Source organism: Thalassophryne amazonica, chromosome 10 (genome assembly GCF_902500255.1).
Source record: "Thalassophryne amazonica chromosome 10, fThaAma1.1, whole genome shotgun sequence".
Taxonomy (NCBI): domain Eukaryota; kingdom Metazoa; phylum Chordata; class Actinopteri; order Batrachoidiformes; family Batrachoididae; genus Thalassophryne; species Thalassophryne amazonica.
This window is the reverse complement of record NC_047112.1, coordinates 114,437,057-114,455,453: the sequence shown is the minus strand read 5'-3', so window position 1 is coordinate 114,455,453 and position 18,397 is coordinate 114,437,057. Positions and strand designations below refer to the sequence as shown.

At 44.2% G+C, this 18,397-nt stretch overlaps 1 protein-coding gene across 1 annotated transcript in view; it reads right to left on the bottom strand.

Moving 5' to 3' along the window:
• Window positions 1-18,397, bottom strand: part of sec16b (SEC16 homolog B, endoplasmic reticulum export factor) — a 112,378-nt gene that overhangs the window by 61,667 nt on the left and 32,314 nt on the right. The window contains 7 exon segments of the mRNA XM_034179248.1: window positions 2,489-2,586; window positions 5,149-5,373; window positions 6,238-6,376; window positions 12,151-12,212; window positions 12,303-12,436; window positions 12,715-12,825; window positions 12,828-12,910. Coding sequence (XP_034035139.1) covers window positions 2,489-2,586; window positions 5,149-5,373; window positions 6,238-6,376; window positions 12,151-12,212; window positions 12,303-12,436; window positions 12,715-12,825; window positions 12,828-12,910 — 852 coding nt within the window.

Below are 18,397 nucleotides of genomic sequence, written 5' to 3'. Positions count from 1 at the left end.
AGTAATTCGGTGTGGAATCGCCACTGCCCTGCCATTGTATTTTCAAGCTCTGGTTCTGTTTTTTGGTTATTCTCCTTATCTCCTGTTTTTTCTCATCGTTATACAACCCCTGGCAAAAATTATGGAATCACCGGCCTCGGAGGATGTTCATTCAGTTGTTTAATTTTGTGGAAAAAAAGCAGATCACAGACATGACACAAAACTAAAGTCATTTCAAATGGCAACTTTCTGGCTTTAAGAAACACTATAAGAAATGAAGAAAAAAAGATTGTGACAGTCAGTAACGGTTACTTTTTTAGACCAAGCAGAGGAAAAAAATATGGAATCACTCAATTCTGAGGAATAAATTATGGAATCACCCTGTAAATTTCCATCCCCAAAACTAACACCTGCATCAAATCAGATCTGCTCGTTGACATTGACCCTGTGCCATGACATTGACCCTATGTGTCTTTTTTGCAAGGAACGTTTTCACAGTTTTTGCTCTATGGCAAGATGCATTATCATCTTGAAAAATGATTTCATCATCCCCAAACATCCTTTCAATTGTCCAAAATATCAACGTAAACTTGTGCATTTATTGATGATGTAATGACAGCCATCTCCCCAGTGCCTTTACCTGACATGCAGCCCCATATCATCAATGACTGTGGAAATTTACATGTTCTCTTCAGGGAGTCATCTTTATAAATCTCATTGGAACGGCACCAAACAAAAGTTCCAGCATCATCACCTTGCCCAATGCAGATTTGAGATTCATCACTGAATATCACTTTCATCCAGTCATCCACAGTCCACGATTGCTTTTCCTTAGCCCACTGTAACCTTGTTTTTTTCTGTTTAGGTGTTAATGATGGCTTTCGTTTAGCTTTTCTGTATGTAAATCCCATTTCCTTTAGGCAGTTTCTTACAGTTCGGTCACAGACGTTGACTCCAGTTTCCTCCAGTTTCCTCCCATTCGTTCCTCATTTGTTTTGTTGTGCATTTTTGGATTTTTGCGACATATTGCTTTAAGTTTTCTGTCTTGACGCTTTGATGTCTTCCTTGGTCTACCAGTATGTTTGCCTTTAACAACCTTCCCATGTTTTTTGTATTTGGTCCAGAGTTTAGACACAGCTGACTGTGAACAACCAACATCTTGTGCAACACTGCGTGATGATTTACCCTCTTTAAGAGTTTGATAATCCTCTCCTTTGTTTCAACTGACATCTCTCGTGTTGGAGCCATGATTCATGTCAGTCCACTTGGTGCAACAGCTCTCCAAGGTGTGTTCACTCCTTTTTAGATGCAGACTAATGAGCAGATCTGATATGATGCAGGTGTTAGTTTTGGGAATGAAAATTTACAGGGTGATTCCATAATTTATTCCTCAGAATTGAGTGATTCCATATTTTTTTCCTCTGCTTGGTCTAAAAAAGTAACCGTTACTGACTGCCACAATCTTTTTTTCTTGATTTCTTATAGTGTTTCTTAAAGCCAGAAAGTTGCCATTTGAAATTACTTTAGTTTTGTGTTATATCTGTGATCTGCTTTTTTTCTACAAAATTAAACAACTGAATGAACATCCTCAGAGGCCGGTGATTCCATAATTTTTGCCAGGGGTTGTATTATGGCCCCAGACTGGAGACCACAATTTTTCATATATCTTTATGAAATCTTTAGTGAAGATTCATATCCTGATACGCAAGAATTGATTAAATTTTCAAGGTCAAAGTGAACCTTGGAAATTTGGAGAAAAAAATCCCTATCTTTAATATCGAATGAGTTTTCCAAATTCTTAACTCTGTCAAAAAACATCAAATTTCTTTCAAATTATGTAATTATGTTCTTCATCGCCTGACAAAGTTTAATCCGGATCTGTTCCAGATTACAGATTTTGTGGACATTTAAATTTAACATTGAAACCCCATTTAATGTATATTTTACATTATATCTTAATGAAATGCCCCAATCACTCTCATAATTGAATGTAAGCTGACAAAGTTTGATCCGGATCTGATCCAGATTATGGTTTTTGTGGACATTTGAATTTATCTCAATCAAAAGTGCGTCAGTCACTCTCAGCTGTGACATGAGGTGCAAACTGTCACTGTGAATGAACAGACGAAGTTTGATCTGCGTCTGATCCATCTTGCGGATTTAGCGGATATTTGATTTTAATATTGAAAAGCCCTTTTGAATCACATTTTGTATGATATTTTAGTTTATGAAAAGTCACTTCTAACAGGACTTTGAAAATATTTTCCAATGTAAAAATTTGTGGAATTGGAAACTAGTGCTGGTGGAGGTTTGCTGTAGTTTTTTGATATTTTTGGACCCTGGTCACCTCTGGACTGTTTGAACTGTTTGTAACAGTAAAAGTGACGATTTAATCTTTATACTTTTGTGAAAGTAATGAAAATGCTTGTTTTTTTTTTTGGGGGGGGGGGGGGGGGTGATTGTATTTTCCACGTTGTCCCAACGTTTTCTGATGTCATGATGTTCTCACCTGTTCAGTACTGTGGCGTAGGACCTGCTGTCCATTTTACTGGCCAGAAAAAGTGCGTGTCCCCAAAGGTCACTGCTCATAGCCGCCTCCAACGCCTCCTGACAAAAAGACATCATCCCTTAAGATGTTGTTACACTTACAACAAAGTCAGTCAGTCAGCAGTATCTACAAAAAACAAAAAAAACAGTCCGTAAAGGTGGCATCTCAGAGTCAAAAGCTCCAGAGTTGATTTCACCTGAAAGAGTGTTATTTTAACACTGTGTGTGTGTGTGTGTGTGTGTGTGTGTGTGTGTGTGTGTGTGTGTGTGAAACCTTTCACAGTGTTTGAGTGCTTTCTCAGAGGTCATCATGTATCTGTGAAGATGTTATTTTGAACCCTGTTCATGAACAGAGTGAGACATGAGAGAAAGACATTCTGGTGACACAAACCGTGCCTCTCCAAGCAGTCACACAGTCGCCCCACAACCACAAGGTTGTGAGTTCAAACCCCACTTTAGATCTGCCACTAGATGTTGCCTGATGTTCTATCAAAACAAACTTTCCCTTCTCTGCCACTCTTCTCCGACCCAGCCTGCTTCTCCCTTCAAGCACACTGGCAAGTAGAGCCTGAAGTTCCTGGATTCTAGTCCAACACACTCTGAGGCCCCACGCAGACTGAGGTTGGCACTCTGGGTGTGGGTGCGTGTGGACGTGACAGCGTGGGTGTGGGTGCGTGTGGACGTGACAGCGTGAGTGTGGGTGCGTGTGGACGTGACAGCGTGGGTGTGGGTGCGGACGTGACAGCGTGGGTGTGGGTGCGGACGTGACAGCGTGAGTGTGGGTGCGGACGTGACAGCGTGGGTGTGGGTGCGTGTGGACGTGACAGCGTGGCTGTGGGTGCGGACGTGACAGCATGAGTGTGGGTGCGTGTGGACGTGACAGCGTGGGTGTGGGTGCGGACGTGACAGCGTGAGTGTGGGTGCGTGTGGACGTGACAGCGTGGGTGTGGGTGCGTGTGGACGTGACAGCGTGGGTGTGGGTGCGTGTGGACGTGACAGCGTGGGTGTGGGTGCGTGTGGACGTGACAGCGTGAGTGTGGGTGCGTGTGGACGTGACAGCGTGAGTGTGGGTGCGTGTGGACGTGACAGCGTGGGTGTGGGTGCGGACGTGACAGCGTGAGTGTGGGTGCGGACGTGACAGCGTGGGTGTGGGTGCGTGTGGACGTGACAGCGTGAGTGTGGGTGCGTGTGGACGTGACAGCGTGGCTGTGGGTGCGGACGTGACAGCATGAGTGTGGGTGCGTGTGGACGTGACAGCGTGGGTGTGGGTGCGGACGTGACAGCGTGAGTGTGGGTGCGTGTGGACGTGACAGCGTGGGTGTGGGTGCGTGTGGACGTGACAGCGTGGGTGTGGGTGCGTGTGGACGTGACAGCGTGAGTGTGGGTGCGTGTGGACGTGACAGCGTGGGTGTGGGTGTGTGTGGACGTGACAGCGTGGGTGTGGGTGCGTGTGGACGTGACAGCGTGGGTGTGGGTGCATGTGGACGTGACAGCGTGAGTGTGGGTGCGTGAGGACGTGACAGCGTGGGTGTGGGTGCGTGTGGACGTGACAGCGTGGGTGTGGGTGCGGACGTGACAGCGTGAGTGTGGGTGCGTGTGGACGTGACAGCGTGGGTGTGGGTGCGTGTGGACGTGACAGCGTGGGTGTGGGTGCGGACGTGACAGCGTGAGTGTGGGTGCGTGTGGACGTGACAGCGTGGGTGTGGGTGCGTGTGGACGTGACAGCGTGAGTGTGGGTGCGTGTGGACGTGACAGCGTGGGTGTGGGTGCGTGTGGACGTGACAGCGTGGGTGTGGGTGCGTGTGGACGTGACAGCGTGGGTGTGGGTGCGTGTGGACGTGCTTTGAAGATGGAACGAGCGGATGAGGACGTGATTCATGAAGAGAATGTGTGCATGTTGTACTACATTGTGTGCATTTTGCTAAATTGTGTTCTCATTTTACTATAGTGTGCATGATGAGGGAACATTTTAGTATAATGAGAGCACAATTTAGTGAACCCCATTATAAAACATTGTGGGCACAACCCACTTAAATGTGGTCTGTTGTAGTTTGTTGTATGTTTTACAATGTTTGGAAAGAGGTTTGATTTGAAACAATGATTTGATTTGAAGTTATTGATTCCAGAAAATGAAATCTTTGAATATCTTTCCAACTTTACTTAACTATGTTACAGATAGTCTACAGGGAAGGTGATGGTCTAGTGGTTAAGGAGTTGGGCGTGAGACCAGAAGATCCTCAGTTCAAATCCCAGCCTGACTGGAAAATCACTAAGGGTCCTTGGGCAAAGTCTTTAATCCCCTAGTTGCTCCCAGTGTGTAGTGAGCACCTGGTATGGCAACACCCTGACATCAGGGTGAATGTAAGGCATTATTGTAAAGCGCTTTGAGCATCTTATATAAATGCAGTCCATTTACCATTTATTTACTCGGCTGTACAATAGTTTGTGACAGCGAATGGTGAGAAAATGCTGGAAATGACAAAATGTAAGCACAAAATAATATTTTGAGAGCTCAGTTTTCTTAAGTTAAAGGACCACATGCTCACAAATGAACATGGCCAGAAAAAATGATCACTTTCAGCGACCTCTCCCAGGTTCCGTAGATTAGAGAGGTGCAGACACCTTCTTTCTTCCAGCCAGGAGCAGCTGGGTGTATCTCTGCAGGGTGTCTCTGGAGGTGTCACAGCTGGAGCGTCTCCCGGTCAGCACGTCCTCGGTCCTGCCAGGCGGCACTTCAAGAGGCAGACTGTCACTGAAGTCGATGAGTGTGGAGCCAACTGCCTCCTGTTTGCCATCCCAGTGTGACCCCTGCACCAGCAGCTCAGCAATGTCACATCCCACGATTTGCTGCATCAGTGTAAAAAAACACATTTGTGAGAAAATATCAATGATGACCAATGACTGTTTCTTGTGTGATGGCAAACTGAAAGTGGAACATGAAATAAAGTGGTCCCTCGTTTATCGCGGGAGTTACGTTCTAAAAATAGCCCGCGATAGGTGAATTCCGCGAAGTAGCAGCATTATTTTTTTACAATTATTATGGATGTTTTAAGGCTGTAAAACCCCTCACTACACACATTTTCTCACTTTTCTCTCCTGTGTAACACTCTCAAAGTTCAAACCTTAGTAGAAAAATAAGTCCAGTATTATAGAATGAAACCAAAGATCAAAACCTGTTTTCAGGCCCAAACATTTGTTTGAGAAATAAAAATAGAACGTTTTCCTATAAATAATTATGATGGCTTTTAGAACTAACAAATTTAATTTTAACGATCAACCTACGAGGTTGGACACATAAGAAATTATTAATAGTAACTGACCAGTATTTCACAGTTCCTCTGATCGCGCCGCTCCACTAGCGTCTTTTTCCACTGAGTGACACCTCGGTGCAGGTGTCTTTTTCCGAGTGATATGGGTAGTTGTTGGCACTGTTTTTTTCTTCTGAGCAGGAAGATTCTTATAAACAGACACACGCAGAACACAATGCGCGTGCTGTTTCTTCGCTGCTGGAGCGCTTTGCATCAAAACAGCGACTGTAGTTTCTGGACCTGTTGCCAGATTTTGGCTGCAACTAAGCACAGCAGACAGTTAAAAAAAAAAGAAGAAGCATGCAAAATTGCACAAAAAAAAAAATCCGCAAAACAGCGAGACCGCGAAAGGTGAACCGCGATATAGCGAGGGACCACTGTATTTGTGTTATTATTCACTTACTCCATTCTGTCTGCAGAGCAATATGAGGAAATTCCACAGGAAGGCAGCAGAGCTACTGTCATGCAGTGTGCTGTCTTTCCTGCAGGTGGCAGCCTTCTGGGTGGCAAATTCAATGGAATCTATTTTGTGCAAATGTTCCCTTGAAAAGATGTAAAAATGATCAGTGACATTAATGTCCAGATTTTATTTAACAGTAATTTACTGAACATAAATTAACTGATGTGTTAATTATCCTCCTGAAAGTATTTACACTCTACAGCTTAATTAAAATGCCAGTGCAGACAGTTGATTATTTTTATCATCATTATTATTATTATTTTATTATCTCTGCCAGCAAAGTTGGTTATGTTATCACATATTACAACAAAAATCTTCCCTATATTCATAAACTAGCCCTCATGAGATACAAGAAAAAAATAGGGCTGATAAATCACCTCCCACCTCCGGGAGAGCTTCTCCCAGATTCCGGGGGACGTTGGAGACATGGAGTCCAAGTGGAGCATGTTCTCTACCTCCATTGTTGATGCGGCCACTCGTAGCTGTGGTCGCAGGGTCACTGGTGCCTGTCGCGGCGGCAATGAACCCGGTGGTGGACACCGGAAATAAGGGATGCCATCAAGCTGAAGCAGGAGTCCTACTTGTCTTTGTTGGCAGGTGGGACTCCGGAGGCAGCTGACAGGTACCGACAGACCAAGCGTGCTGCATCCTGTGTGGTCGCAGAGGCAAAAACTCGGGTATGGGAGGAGTTCGGGGAGGCCATGGAGGAGGACTATTGGTCGGCCTTGAAGAAATTCTGGCAAACCGTCCAACGCCTCCGAAGGCGGAAGCAGCTCTCCACCAACACTGTCTACGGTGTGGGTGGGGAGCTGTTGACCCTGACTGGGGATGTTGTCGGGCGGTGGAAGGAATACTTCGAGGATCTCCTCAATCCCATCGTCACGTCTTCCGAAGAGGAAGCAGAGACGGGGGACTCAGAGGCGGACTCAGGCCAAAGTCACCGAGGTGGTCAGAAAGCTCCTCGGTGGCAGGGCTCCTGGGGTGGATGAAATCCGTCCGGAGTACCTTAAGTCTCGGGATGTTGTGGGACTGTCCTGGTTGAGACGTCTCTGCAACATCACGTGGCGGTCGGGGACAGTGCCTCTGGATTGGCAGACCGGGGTGGTGGGCTCTCTGTTTAAGAAGGGGGACCGGAGGGTGTGTTCCAACTATAGGGTAATCACACTCCTCAGCCTCCCCGGTAAGGTCTATTGCAGAGTACTTGGAGAGGAGAATTCAACTGATAGCCAAACCTCAAATTCAGTGCGGTTTTCATCCTGGTCACAGCACGCTGGACCAGCTCTACACCCTCCATCAGGTGCTCCAGGGTTCATGTGAGTTCGCCCAAACAGTCCACATGTGTTTTGTGGATCTGGAGAAGGCGGTCAACCGTGCCCTTCGAGGCGCCCTGTGGGGGGTGCTCCGGGAGTAAGGTTCTTTGCTAAGGGCTATCCGGTCCCTGTACGACTGCAGCAGGAGCTTGGTCTGCATTGCCGGTAGTAAGTCAAGCCTGTTTCCATTGCACGTTGGCCTCCACCAGGGCTGCCCTTTGTCACCGGTTCTGTTCATTACCTTTATGGACAGAATTTCTAGGCCCAGTCAGGGTGTAGAGGGGGTCCGGTTTGGGAACCACAGAATCTCGTTTCTGCTGTTTGCGGACGATGTGGTCCTGTTGGCTTCGTCAAATCAGGACCTTCAGCGTGCACTGGAGCGGTTTGCAGCAGAGTGTGAAGCGTCCGGGATGAAAATCAGCACCTCCAAATCCAAGGCCATGGTTCTTGACCGGAAAAAAGTGCTTTGCCCTCTTCAGGTCGGTGGAGTGTCCTTGCCTCAAGTGGAGGAGTTTAAGTATCTCGGGGTCTTGTTCACAAGAGAGAAACAGATGGAGCGTGAGATCGACAGACGGATCGGTGCAGCATCTGCAGTGATGCGGTCACTGTATTGGACCGTCATGGTGAAGAAAGAGCTGAGCATCGATCTACGGATCGATCTACATTCCGACCCTCACCTATGGTCATGAGATTTGGCTCATGACCGAAAGAACAAGATCGCGAGTACAAGCGGCCGAGATGAGTTTCCTCCACAGGGTGGCTGAGCACTCCCTTAGAGATACGGTGAGGAGCTCGGTCACTCGGAGTCGAGCCGCTGCTCCTCCATGTCGAAAGGAGCCAGTTGAGGTGGCTCGGGAATCTTATTCGGATGCTCCCTGGATGCCTCGCTGGAGAGGTGTTCCGAGCATGTCCCATCAGGAGCAGGCCCCGGGGAAGACCCAGGACATGCTGAAGGGACTACGTCTCGCAGCTGGCTTGGGAATGCCTCGGGGTTCCCCCGTGGAGCTGGGGTGGTGTGTGTGTGGATCGCGAGGTCTGGGCGGCTTTGCTTGAGCTGCTGCCCCCGCAAACCGACCTCGGATGAAGCGGAAGAAAATGGATAGATGGTTGGGTGGATGGAGGAGCCCCCATTTCTCGGCTCCACCAATGTCACACCCCCATTTTGTGTTACCGTGGTGACAAGTGCAGGATCCTGACACAGAATCCAGATCATTTCATTCAACCAAGATGTCTGATGGAGGTGAGAGCGTTGTAGCCTCCCTAGCAGGGAGAGTTATACAACTTGAGTCTCATACTGAAGTTGTGAGACATCAAGAAGTTAGTGAAGAGGACACTCATGACTTTATAGAGAGACATAAGACAATTGCCCTGGCTGTGTGTTTGGGGTCACTGTCATGCTGGAAGACCCAGCCATGACCCATCTTCTGAGGGAAGGAGGTTGTTTGCCAAAATCCCACAATACATGACCCCATCCATCCTCCGTTCAATACAGTGCAGTTGTCCTGTCCCCATTGCGGAAAAGCACCCCCAGAGTATGATGTTTCCACCCCCATGCTTCACGGTTGGGACGGTGTTCTTGGGGCTGTTCTCATCCTCTTAACACAGCAAGTGGAGTAGAAATTAAAAAGCTCTAGTTTGGTCTCATCTGACCACATGACCTTCTCCCATGCCTCCTCTGGATCACCCAGATGGTCACTGGTGAACTTCAAACGGGCCTGGACATGTGCTGTCTTGAGCAGGGGGACCTTGCTGGCCTGCAGGATTTTAAACCATGAGGGCGTCGTGTGTTACTAATGTAATCCTTGTGACTGTGGTCCCAGTTCTCTTCAGGTCATTGACCAGGTCCTCCCATGTAGTTCTGGGCTTTCTCACAATCATCCTTACCCCATGAGGTGAGATGCTGCATGGAGCCCCAGACTGATGGAGATTGACAGTCATCTTATACAGTAGTGTTCAGAATAATAGTAGTGCTATGTGACTAAAAAGAGTAATCCAGGTTTTGAGTATATTTCTTATTGTTACATGGGAAACAAGGTACCAGTAGATTCAGTAGATTCTCACAAATCCAACAAGACCAAGCATTCATGATATGCACAATCTTAAGGCTATGAAATTGGGCTATTAGTAAAAAAAAGTAGAAAAGGGGGTGTTCACAATAATAGTAGTGTGACATTCAGTCAGTGAGTTCGTCAATTTTGTGGAACAAACAGGTGTGAATCAGGTGTCCCCTATTTAAGGATGAAGCCAGCACCTGTTGAACATGCTTTTCTCTTTGAAAGCCTGAGGAAAATGGGACGTTCAAGACATTGTTCAGAAGAACAGCGTAGTTTGATTAAAAAGTTGATTGGAGAGGGGAAAACTTATACGCAGGTGCAAAAAATTATAGGCTGTTCATCTACAATGATCTCCAATGCTTTAAAATGGACAAAAAAAAACTGAGACACATGGAAGAAAATGGAAAACAACCATCAAAATGGTTAGAAGAATAACCAGAATGGCAAAGGCTCACCCACTGATCAGCTCCAGGATGATCAAAGACAGTCTGGAGTTACCTGTAAGTGCTGTGACAGTTAGAAGACGCCTCTGTGAAGCTAATTTATTTGCAAGAATCCCCCGCAAAGTCCCTCTGTTAAATAAAAGACATGTGCAGAAGAGGTTACAATTTGCCAAAGAACACATCAACTGGCCTAAAGAGAAATGGAGGAATATTTTGTGGACTGATGAGAGTAAAATTGTTCTTTTTGGGTCCAAGGGCCGCAGACAGTTTGTGAGACGACCCCCAAACTCTGAATTCAAGCCACAGTTCACAGTGAAGACAGTGAAGCATGGTGGTGCAAGCATCATGATATGGGCATGTTTCTCCTACTATGGTGTTGGGCCTATATATCGCATACCAGGTATCATGGATCAGTTTGGATATGTCAAAATACTTGAAGAGGTCATGTTGCCTTATGCTGAAGAGGACATGCCCTTGAAATGGGTGTTTCAACAAGACAATGACCCCAAGCACACTAGTAAACAAGCAAAATCTTGGTTCCAAACCAACAAAATTAATGCCTCACAGATGTGAAGAAATCATGAAAAACTGTGGTTATACAACTAAATACTAGTTTAGTGATTCACAGGATTGATAAAAAACCAGTTTGAACATAATAGTTTTGAGTTTGTAGCGTCAACAGCAGATGCTACTATTATTGTGAACACCCCCTTTTCTACTTTTTTTACTTATATCCCAATTTCATAGCCTTAAGAGTGTGCATATCATGAATGCTTGGTCTTGTTGGATTTGTGAGAATCTACTGAATCTACTGGTACTTTGTTTCCCATGTAACAATAAGAAATATACTCAAAACCTGGATTAATCTTTTTAGTCACATAGCACTGCTATTATTCTGAACACTACTGTATATATTTGCATTAATAGAACAAAAACATAGTTTTATGTCATATTTGCCACAGTCACCAGATCGCAGGTTTAATGCAATAACGTGACTGTCCTGAGTTGTAAATCTTGTCCACAAAATGGTGGGTCACAAATTCCTGACAATCCCTTTCAAATGATGACAGAAAACAGAAAAATACAGGGCTGTGAAATGAAAATTGTGAAATCCAAGGAAAATTTGTAGGGGGTCTGGGGGCACAGCCCTCCCTGGAGCCAGGGTTTGGGGCCCATGGGGCCCCAGAAATCAAATTAATTTTGTACCTAATGATACATTTTCAGTATCAACAGGAAGAAAAAAAGTCTCAAAAAAGTGCCTATTTAAATTATTCTAGATTCAACCTTTCATTGAATTGTCAATGATAATGTTGAAATAACAAAATATGACGTGGAAGTAGGACCTGGAATGATTTTCCTTTTAATTGTAAACCAAATTATGCATTAACTCAGAAGAATTAAACTACATGAACTTCATGACAACTGAAAACACCGTTAAAGCATTTCAAAACCACAGCTAAAGCTTGTAGAATATTTTTAGAATAATGGTAAAATATCAATAACATAGCTCATAGCAAAAAAGTTCACTTATGTTGTGTAAATTCCTGTAAGTCCACAAAGCCACAATGTCTTTATTTCAATGCAAGAAAGTCTACAATAATAAAATAATAATAATAAAAGTCACAATCTTGTCTAAAATCCTGTTTGAACAGCACAATGTTTATTTACCAGGGAGAGAAAAATTCTTACCGTGTTTCCTGATGACACAAGATGCAGTTTCGCTTTTCCTGTTTTTTTTAATCTTTGGGATGTGTTCATGAAGCCAGGGACAATTCCATGGATTCTTGTTTCCTTATCACACTTTTTCAAACAGTCTTTCTCGCCATCTTCCCTCTGTCTGATGTTGCTCCATGACACAGACATGCCCATATATATATATAGCCTTAAGAGCCTTAAGATTTGTGAGAATCTACTGGTACCTTGTTTCCCATGTAACAATAACAAATATACTCAAAACCTGGATTCATCTTTTTAGTCACATAGCACTACTATTATTCTGAACACTACTGTATTGTTTCATTTCAGGTTTGCAGAAGAAATTGCAAACACCTTTTTAAGGGCCCAGGAAACTTCCTCATCTCCATCTGTTCCTGTGACTCACTCAGAATGACCTGCAAACACACAGACATGGTCACACCCACAAAAAAAACAAACAAACAAACAAACAAACAAACAAGCAAACAGGCATGTGATGAGCATACTTCCAGACTGTGGATTTCCAGCTGGGAAACAGAGTCCTGGCTGGAAAAGCCTGGAGTGATGCGGACCAACTGGCCTGCTGGTCCAATGCTGACCACAGCGTGAGGGACAGCGTATTTCAAAGGAGCACCCAAACCTTAAACAGGAACATTAAAAGAAGATATTGCATTACTGAACATCAATCATCATGAAATGCAAACAGCGTGGTACTGCATGGTAAATGTGACTGAAGTAGACAAGTGACTGTACAACAGTGAGAGAAGCCACCAAGTCACTGAATATGTCTTGGACTTCATTTACATTAATCAAACACTATGGTACTGTGGGAGGTAGTGAGTTTTCAAAAATTGTGCAACAATGCCAAAAGAAGACGAGTGAGGGAAGCCACCCACCTAAGTCAGAAAATGACCTCACCTGCTTCAGATGCATGGACAGGCTTTGTGGCGGGCTGACGCTTTTCAGCAGCGTTGATGTACTGACTGAGCTCTGAGCTGCTGGAAGAGAGTCCCGAGTGTTTGGAACTTGCAAGGTGCACGTGTGACGAACGGAATCCTCTTTGTTCTCCTGCTCACTGAGGAAGTGCTGAGAAGTGATTCTTTCCTGGTCAGACCTAAACACAGTAAAGCAGCAGTGTGTAGTATGAAATATGGTGGCCCTGCAGTGTGAAACACCGAAGGAACCATTTATGGGACAGCACATTAACAAATCAGAAAGGACACGAAAAAAACTTGTAAGACAGATAGCTCATGAATGAAGTTGTAATTCTTCACTTTAAGGCTTCATTTCCCAAAGTGTTGCCACTGAAATGCGACTGTGGACTGTGTAATTTACCGCAGTTCTTTATGTAAAATACTGCCCCTTTCCAAGAACCAAAACATTATATTCCTCATTTTGAATTTATTGAAAGTCACGTTGAAACCCGACTGGGGTCCCCACAGACAGCGTCCATCTTGTGAAGGGACCACAAACATAGCTTGCACAACACTTTTATCCAATGCGGGCGTTACAGTGGGTGTGGTTTAGTCTCACAGTTCTGTTACTGGCTCTCACAAACAAGAGGAGTTCATCCCTTATCTACAACTTGCACATGCGTGATGGAAGTGAAACTTAACTCTTATGTTTAAAGTTTAAACCAGATTTCAGAGACTTCCAATCAAATAACAGGCAAATACTTAATCACTAACATAAAATAAGGAATTAGCACAGATATTAATCTAACAACTATCTCATGCAGAGGTTTTTCATTACTCTCCAATCTGCGCAATTTTAACCCATTTTTCCCCACTGGCAACAATTTTCTACTCACAATAAAAAAAATCTCAAAGGTACTAATGCAACTTTTTCCACTTATAAAAAAAAAACCCTCGGCATAAACGGGTTAAGTTCCGAATTGATTTCAAGAAAAGAAAAGAAACAGGAAAAAATAGCTGGTTTTTCAGACAATCCAAAAAAGCCTTAAGGCCCCGTCACATTTAGCACAAATGAGGCTGAAGGGGAAAAAACAAATCTCAAAATTCGAGGCACATTCGGGAGGGATGGATACTCAGACAGCTGTGTAAGAATGCCTTGCAAATATGGCAAATGTGGGCCGAAGTTGCCTCGAATGTCAGCGGCCTCTGTCAGTGTTCGACAGAGGCCTGAATGCTTCAAGCATTGTCTTGATATTTGCTGCCCTCTGGTGTTCTTTCAGGTCCCTCACACGTCATACTCTCTAATTAACCTCACCTGTCTGGATTCTGCAGCTGCTACTAATCAGCTTGGATATTTCAGTCACAGTTCTGCCTTTAGTTGGGAGATCCATTTTATGTTCATGGGTTCCTGTCCTCAGTATTTCCTGTAATCACTTCTGCTACTAAGTACTCTGTTTGGGTTTTGCTCTTTGATATTCTTTCTGTGGTTTTTTTCTACACTTCCTGGAAGCTCTGTAACCCTGAGTGGGCAGTATTTTCCACTGAGCTCATTCTTATTTAAGGAAGATGTTTTTCCTTGGTTCAACTTCCCTACTGAATTTGTATTTTGAATTAAATTTCTGTGAAATTGACATCTGACTTTGTGTGTTGAATTCAATTTATTTAGTTTATATAGCACAACATCACAACAAAGCTGACTTGAGGCACTTCACACAAGTAAGGTCTAACTTTATCAAACCCCAGAGCAAGTACACAGGTGACAGTGGTTAGGAAAAACTCCCTCTGATGATACTGAGGAAGAAACTTCAAGCAGACCAGACTCAAAGGGGTGACCCACTGCATAGGGCATTCTACCAAAAAGGTTTACAATACAGAACACAACACAACAATTAATGAGAGTCCATGCAAGCATCCAATCCACTGTGGTGCCACTCATTGGATCTGTTCCTGCAGCAGAGTCCGTTCCATGTCCGTTACAGAAATCATCTAATTCAGCACATGAATCCAGCTGCATCTCAGACAGAGAAAAAAGAAAACAGAATCAGTCAGCCAGAAAAACTACCCTTAAGGTACAGTAGTGTTCAGAATAATAGTAGTGCTATGTGACTAAAAAGATGAATCCAGGTTTTGAATATATTTCTTATTGTTACATGGGAAACAAGGTACCAGTAGATTCAGTAGATTCTCACAAATCCAACAAGACCAAGCATTCATGATATGCACACTCTTAAGGCTATGAAATTGGGCTATTAGTAAAAAAAAGTAGAAAAGGGGGTGTTCACAATAATAGTAGTGTGGCATTCAGTCAGTGAGTTCGTCAATTTTGTGGAACAAACAGGTGTGAATCAGGTGTCCCCTATTTAAGGATGAAGCCAGCACCTGTTGAACATGCTTTTCTCTTTGAAAGCCTGAGGAAAATGGGACGTTCAAGACATTGTTCAGAAGAACAGCGTAGTTTGATTATAAAGTTGATTGGAGAGGGGAACAGAGATCTAACAGCACCAAAACCATAGTGGTGCCAGAATCCATTGCAAGGAGAAGATCATTCACCACTTTAGTGAGAGCCATCTCTGTGGAAAGATATGTTCTAAATGCAGAATGCAGTGGTTCAAAAAGATTACTGTCAGTAAGGTGGTCCATGAGCTGCCATGAAACTACTTTTTCCTACCTTCCTAACTACCTGAATCTACCTTCAAGAGGAAGAAGTTGATTTTGTGTTTTGGATTTATCTTCTTTAAGAAGAAGTCTGACTTTGTGTTATGAACTCACCATTAATAAAGAGACATTCCTCAGTTTGTACCCACTTTTATGCTGCGTTCACACCGGGCGCCACGTGAGCGACAGCAGTGACAGGTTGCCATGTAATCCCTATGGAACGACGTGTTTTGGCGCCAAGTCACACAGCGCGATGCGATGGACGCGAATGAAGTGACGCGAGTGAAGCAATTTTGAGCGACTGGCGCGTTTGTGGCCCAATATTGCATCGCATCACGTCGCGTTGCCCTCCTCCCCAAGTTGAAAAATCTGAACTTTTTCGTCTCGTCGCGCCGCGATGACCAATCAGGGACTGACTATGTAGTGACGTGGAGATGTCTGAAGTTTGACTGAAGATGTGAACATGTCCTGTCTCTGGTAGCAGCCTGTGAGCAGGACTTATGTCTCTTTTGTCCTTTATTTCACAATTATGACAGAGGTTTTGGAGCGAGCAGCAGCACCACAGCAGCAGGAGCGGCGTTTCTTTTTCTTTTTATGTTACGTGCGCGCGCAAGTGAATCGTCCATGGAGATTATTTTACTTATTAACTACACAGATGTATAATAAAACAAATGGTGACTGGTTTCTAAACACAATTATGACAGTTTTTGGAGCGAGCAGCAGCCCCGCAGCAGCAGGGAGCGGAGTTTCTTTTTCTTTCTAGTCTACGTGCGCGCGCTAGCGAATCGTCTGTGGAGAATATTTTATTACTTAACTACACAGATGTATAATAAAACAAATGGTGACTGGTTTCTAAACACAATTATGACAGAGTTTTTTTGGGGGGAAGAGCGAGCAGCAGCAAGCAGCGGAGTTTCTTTCTTTTTTTTTTTATTGTTTACATGTGCGTGCGTGAACGGGACAGGTGGTCCTCAAACTGGGTCCGGCAGAGGTGGAAGAACCACTGAAAGCAGCCGTCACCCAGACACAGCTCCTACAGCAAATAATGATACTCCCTGTATTGGGAGCTTTCCACAACAACTCGCTCCGTGTGATCAAGGTCCCCCATGTTAACTTGACTGACAACCAGAGCCGGCGAGCGGAATGGAAGCTCCTCCTATTTGATGACGCACCGGGGCGAAATTTCACAGCAAAAGCAGAGCGACACACCGGGCGAAGGAGGCGCGTCCATCGCCACGCGACCCCCGCGAATTTGTAGCATCTGATCACGTCTGTGAACGTGGCATTACAACCCCAATTCCAATGAAGTTGGGATGTTGTGTAAAATGTAAATAAAAACAGAATACATCATGTATAGTCCATAATATAATCATAAGATTAAGGGAATCTGGAGAACTTTCTACATGTAAGCGGCAAAGCCGAAAACCAACACTGAATGCCCGTGACCTTTGATCCCTCAGGCGGCACTGCATTAAAAAACATCTTTGTGTAATGATCTTACCACGTGGGCTCAGGAACACTTCAGAAAACCATTGTCAGTTAACACAATTCGTCGTTACATCTACAAGTGCAAGTTAAAACTCTACCATGCAAAGTGAAAGCCAAACATCAACAACATCCAGAAACGTCGCCGCCTTCTCTGGGCCTGAGCTCATTTGAAATGGACAGACGCAAAGTGGAAAAGTGTGCTGTGGTCTGATGAGTCCACATTTCAAATTATTTTTGGAAATCATGGACATCGTGTCCTCTGGACAAAAGAGGAAAAAGATCATCCAGATTGTTACCAGTGCAAAGTTCAAAAGCCAGCATCTGTGATGGTATGGGGGTGCGTTTGTGCCCATGGCATAGGCGACTTACACATCTGTGATGGCACCATCAATGCTGAAAGGTACATCCAGGTTTTGGAGCAACACATGCTGCCATCCAAGCAACATCTTTTTCAGGGACGTTCCTACTTATTTCAGCAAGACAATGTCAAGCCACATTCTGCACGTGTTACAACAGCGTGGCTTTGTAGTAAAAGAGTGCGGGTACTAGACTGGCCTGCCTACAGTCCAGACCTGTCACCCATTGAAAATGTGTGGCGCATTATGAAGAGCAAAATACGACAACGGAGACCCCGAACTGTTGAACAACTGAAGTTGTAGATCAAGCAAGAATGGGAAAGAATTCCACCTACAAAGCTTCAACAATTAGTGTCCTCAGTTCCCAAATGCATATTGAGTGTTGTTAGAAGGAAAGGTGATGTAACACAGTGGGAAACAGACCACTGTCCCAGCTTTTTTGAAACATGTTGCAGGCATCCATTTCAAAATGAGCAAATATTTGGACAAAAACAATAAAGTTAATCAGTTTGAACATTAAATATCTTGTCTTTGTGGTGTATTCAATTGAATACAGGTTGAAGAGGATTTGCAAATCATTGTATTCTGTTTTTATTTACATTTTACACAATGTCCCAACTTCATTGGAATTGGGGACCCCTAATGCTTTAATGGTTGAATTGGGGTTGTAGGCAGGAGTGGGCTGAGAGGCAGAAAAATAGCAGCGACGACTACATATCGTCACTCCCCCCCCAAACTGATGGCGGCGCAACTCAGAGTTGCTGTGTGGCCTTCATCCACTTGCCTCAATTTGGATAACGGACTTCTTCAAACTTAGTGCACATAAACAATGTCAAATGTGTATGTGTTGCCTTTAATTCTGATGTGTGCCATTATTACGGTAAACAAGTAATAATTGTGGACTAATTACTGTCTGAGGTAACTGGAGTGTAAATGTAATTTCTCCACTGTGAGATCAATAAATATATCTAATCTAATATGTGGCAGTAAGCACACAGTAAGCAACCACATGCACCATCACAGAGCCTACACAGGAACTTCGCCAAGTGTGTGTAATATTCTAACGTAGTCCATGCGCATCACAACGCAACTGTATGCAAGCCCGGTGTGAAAGGGGCTTAAAATGATCCACATCTGTTCTGTATTGCTGATTTAGCGGATATTTGATTTTAACATAGAAAAGTCCTT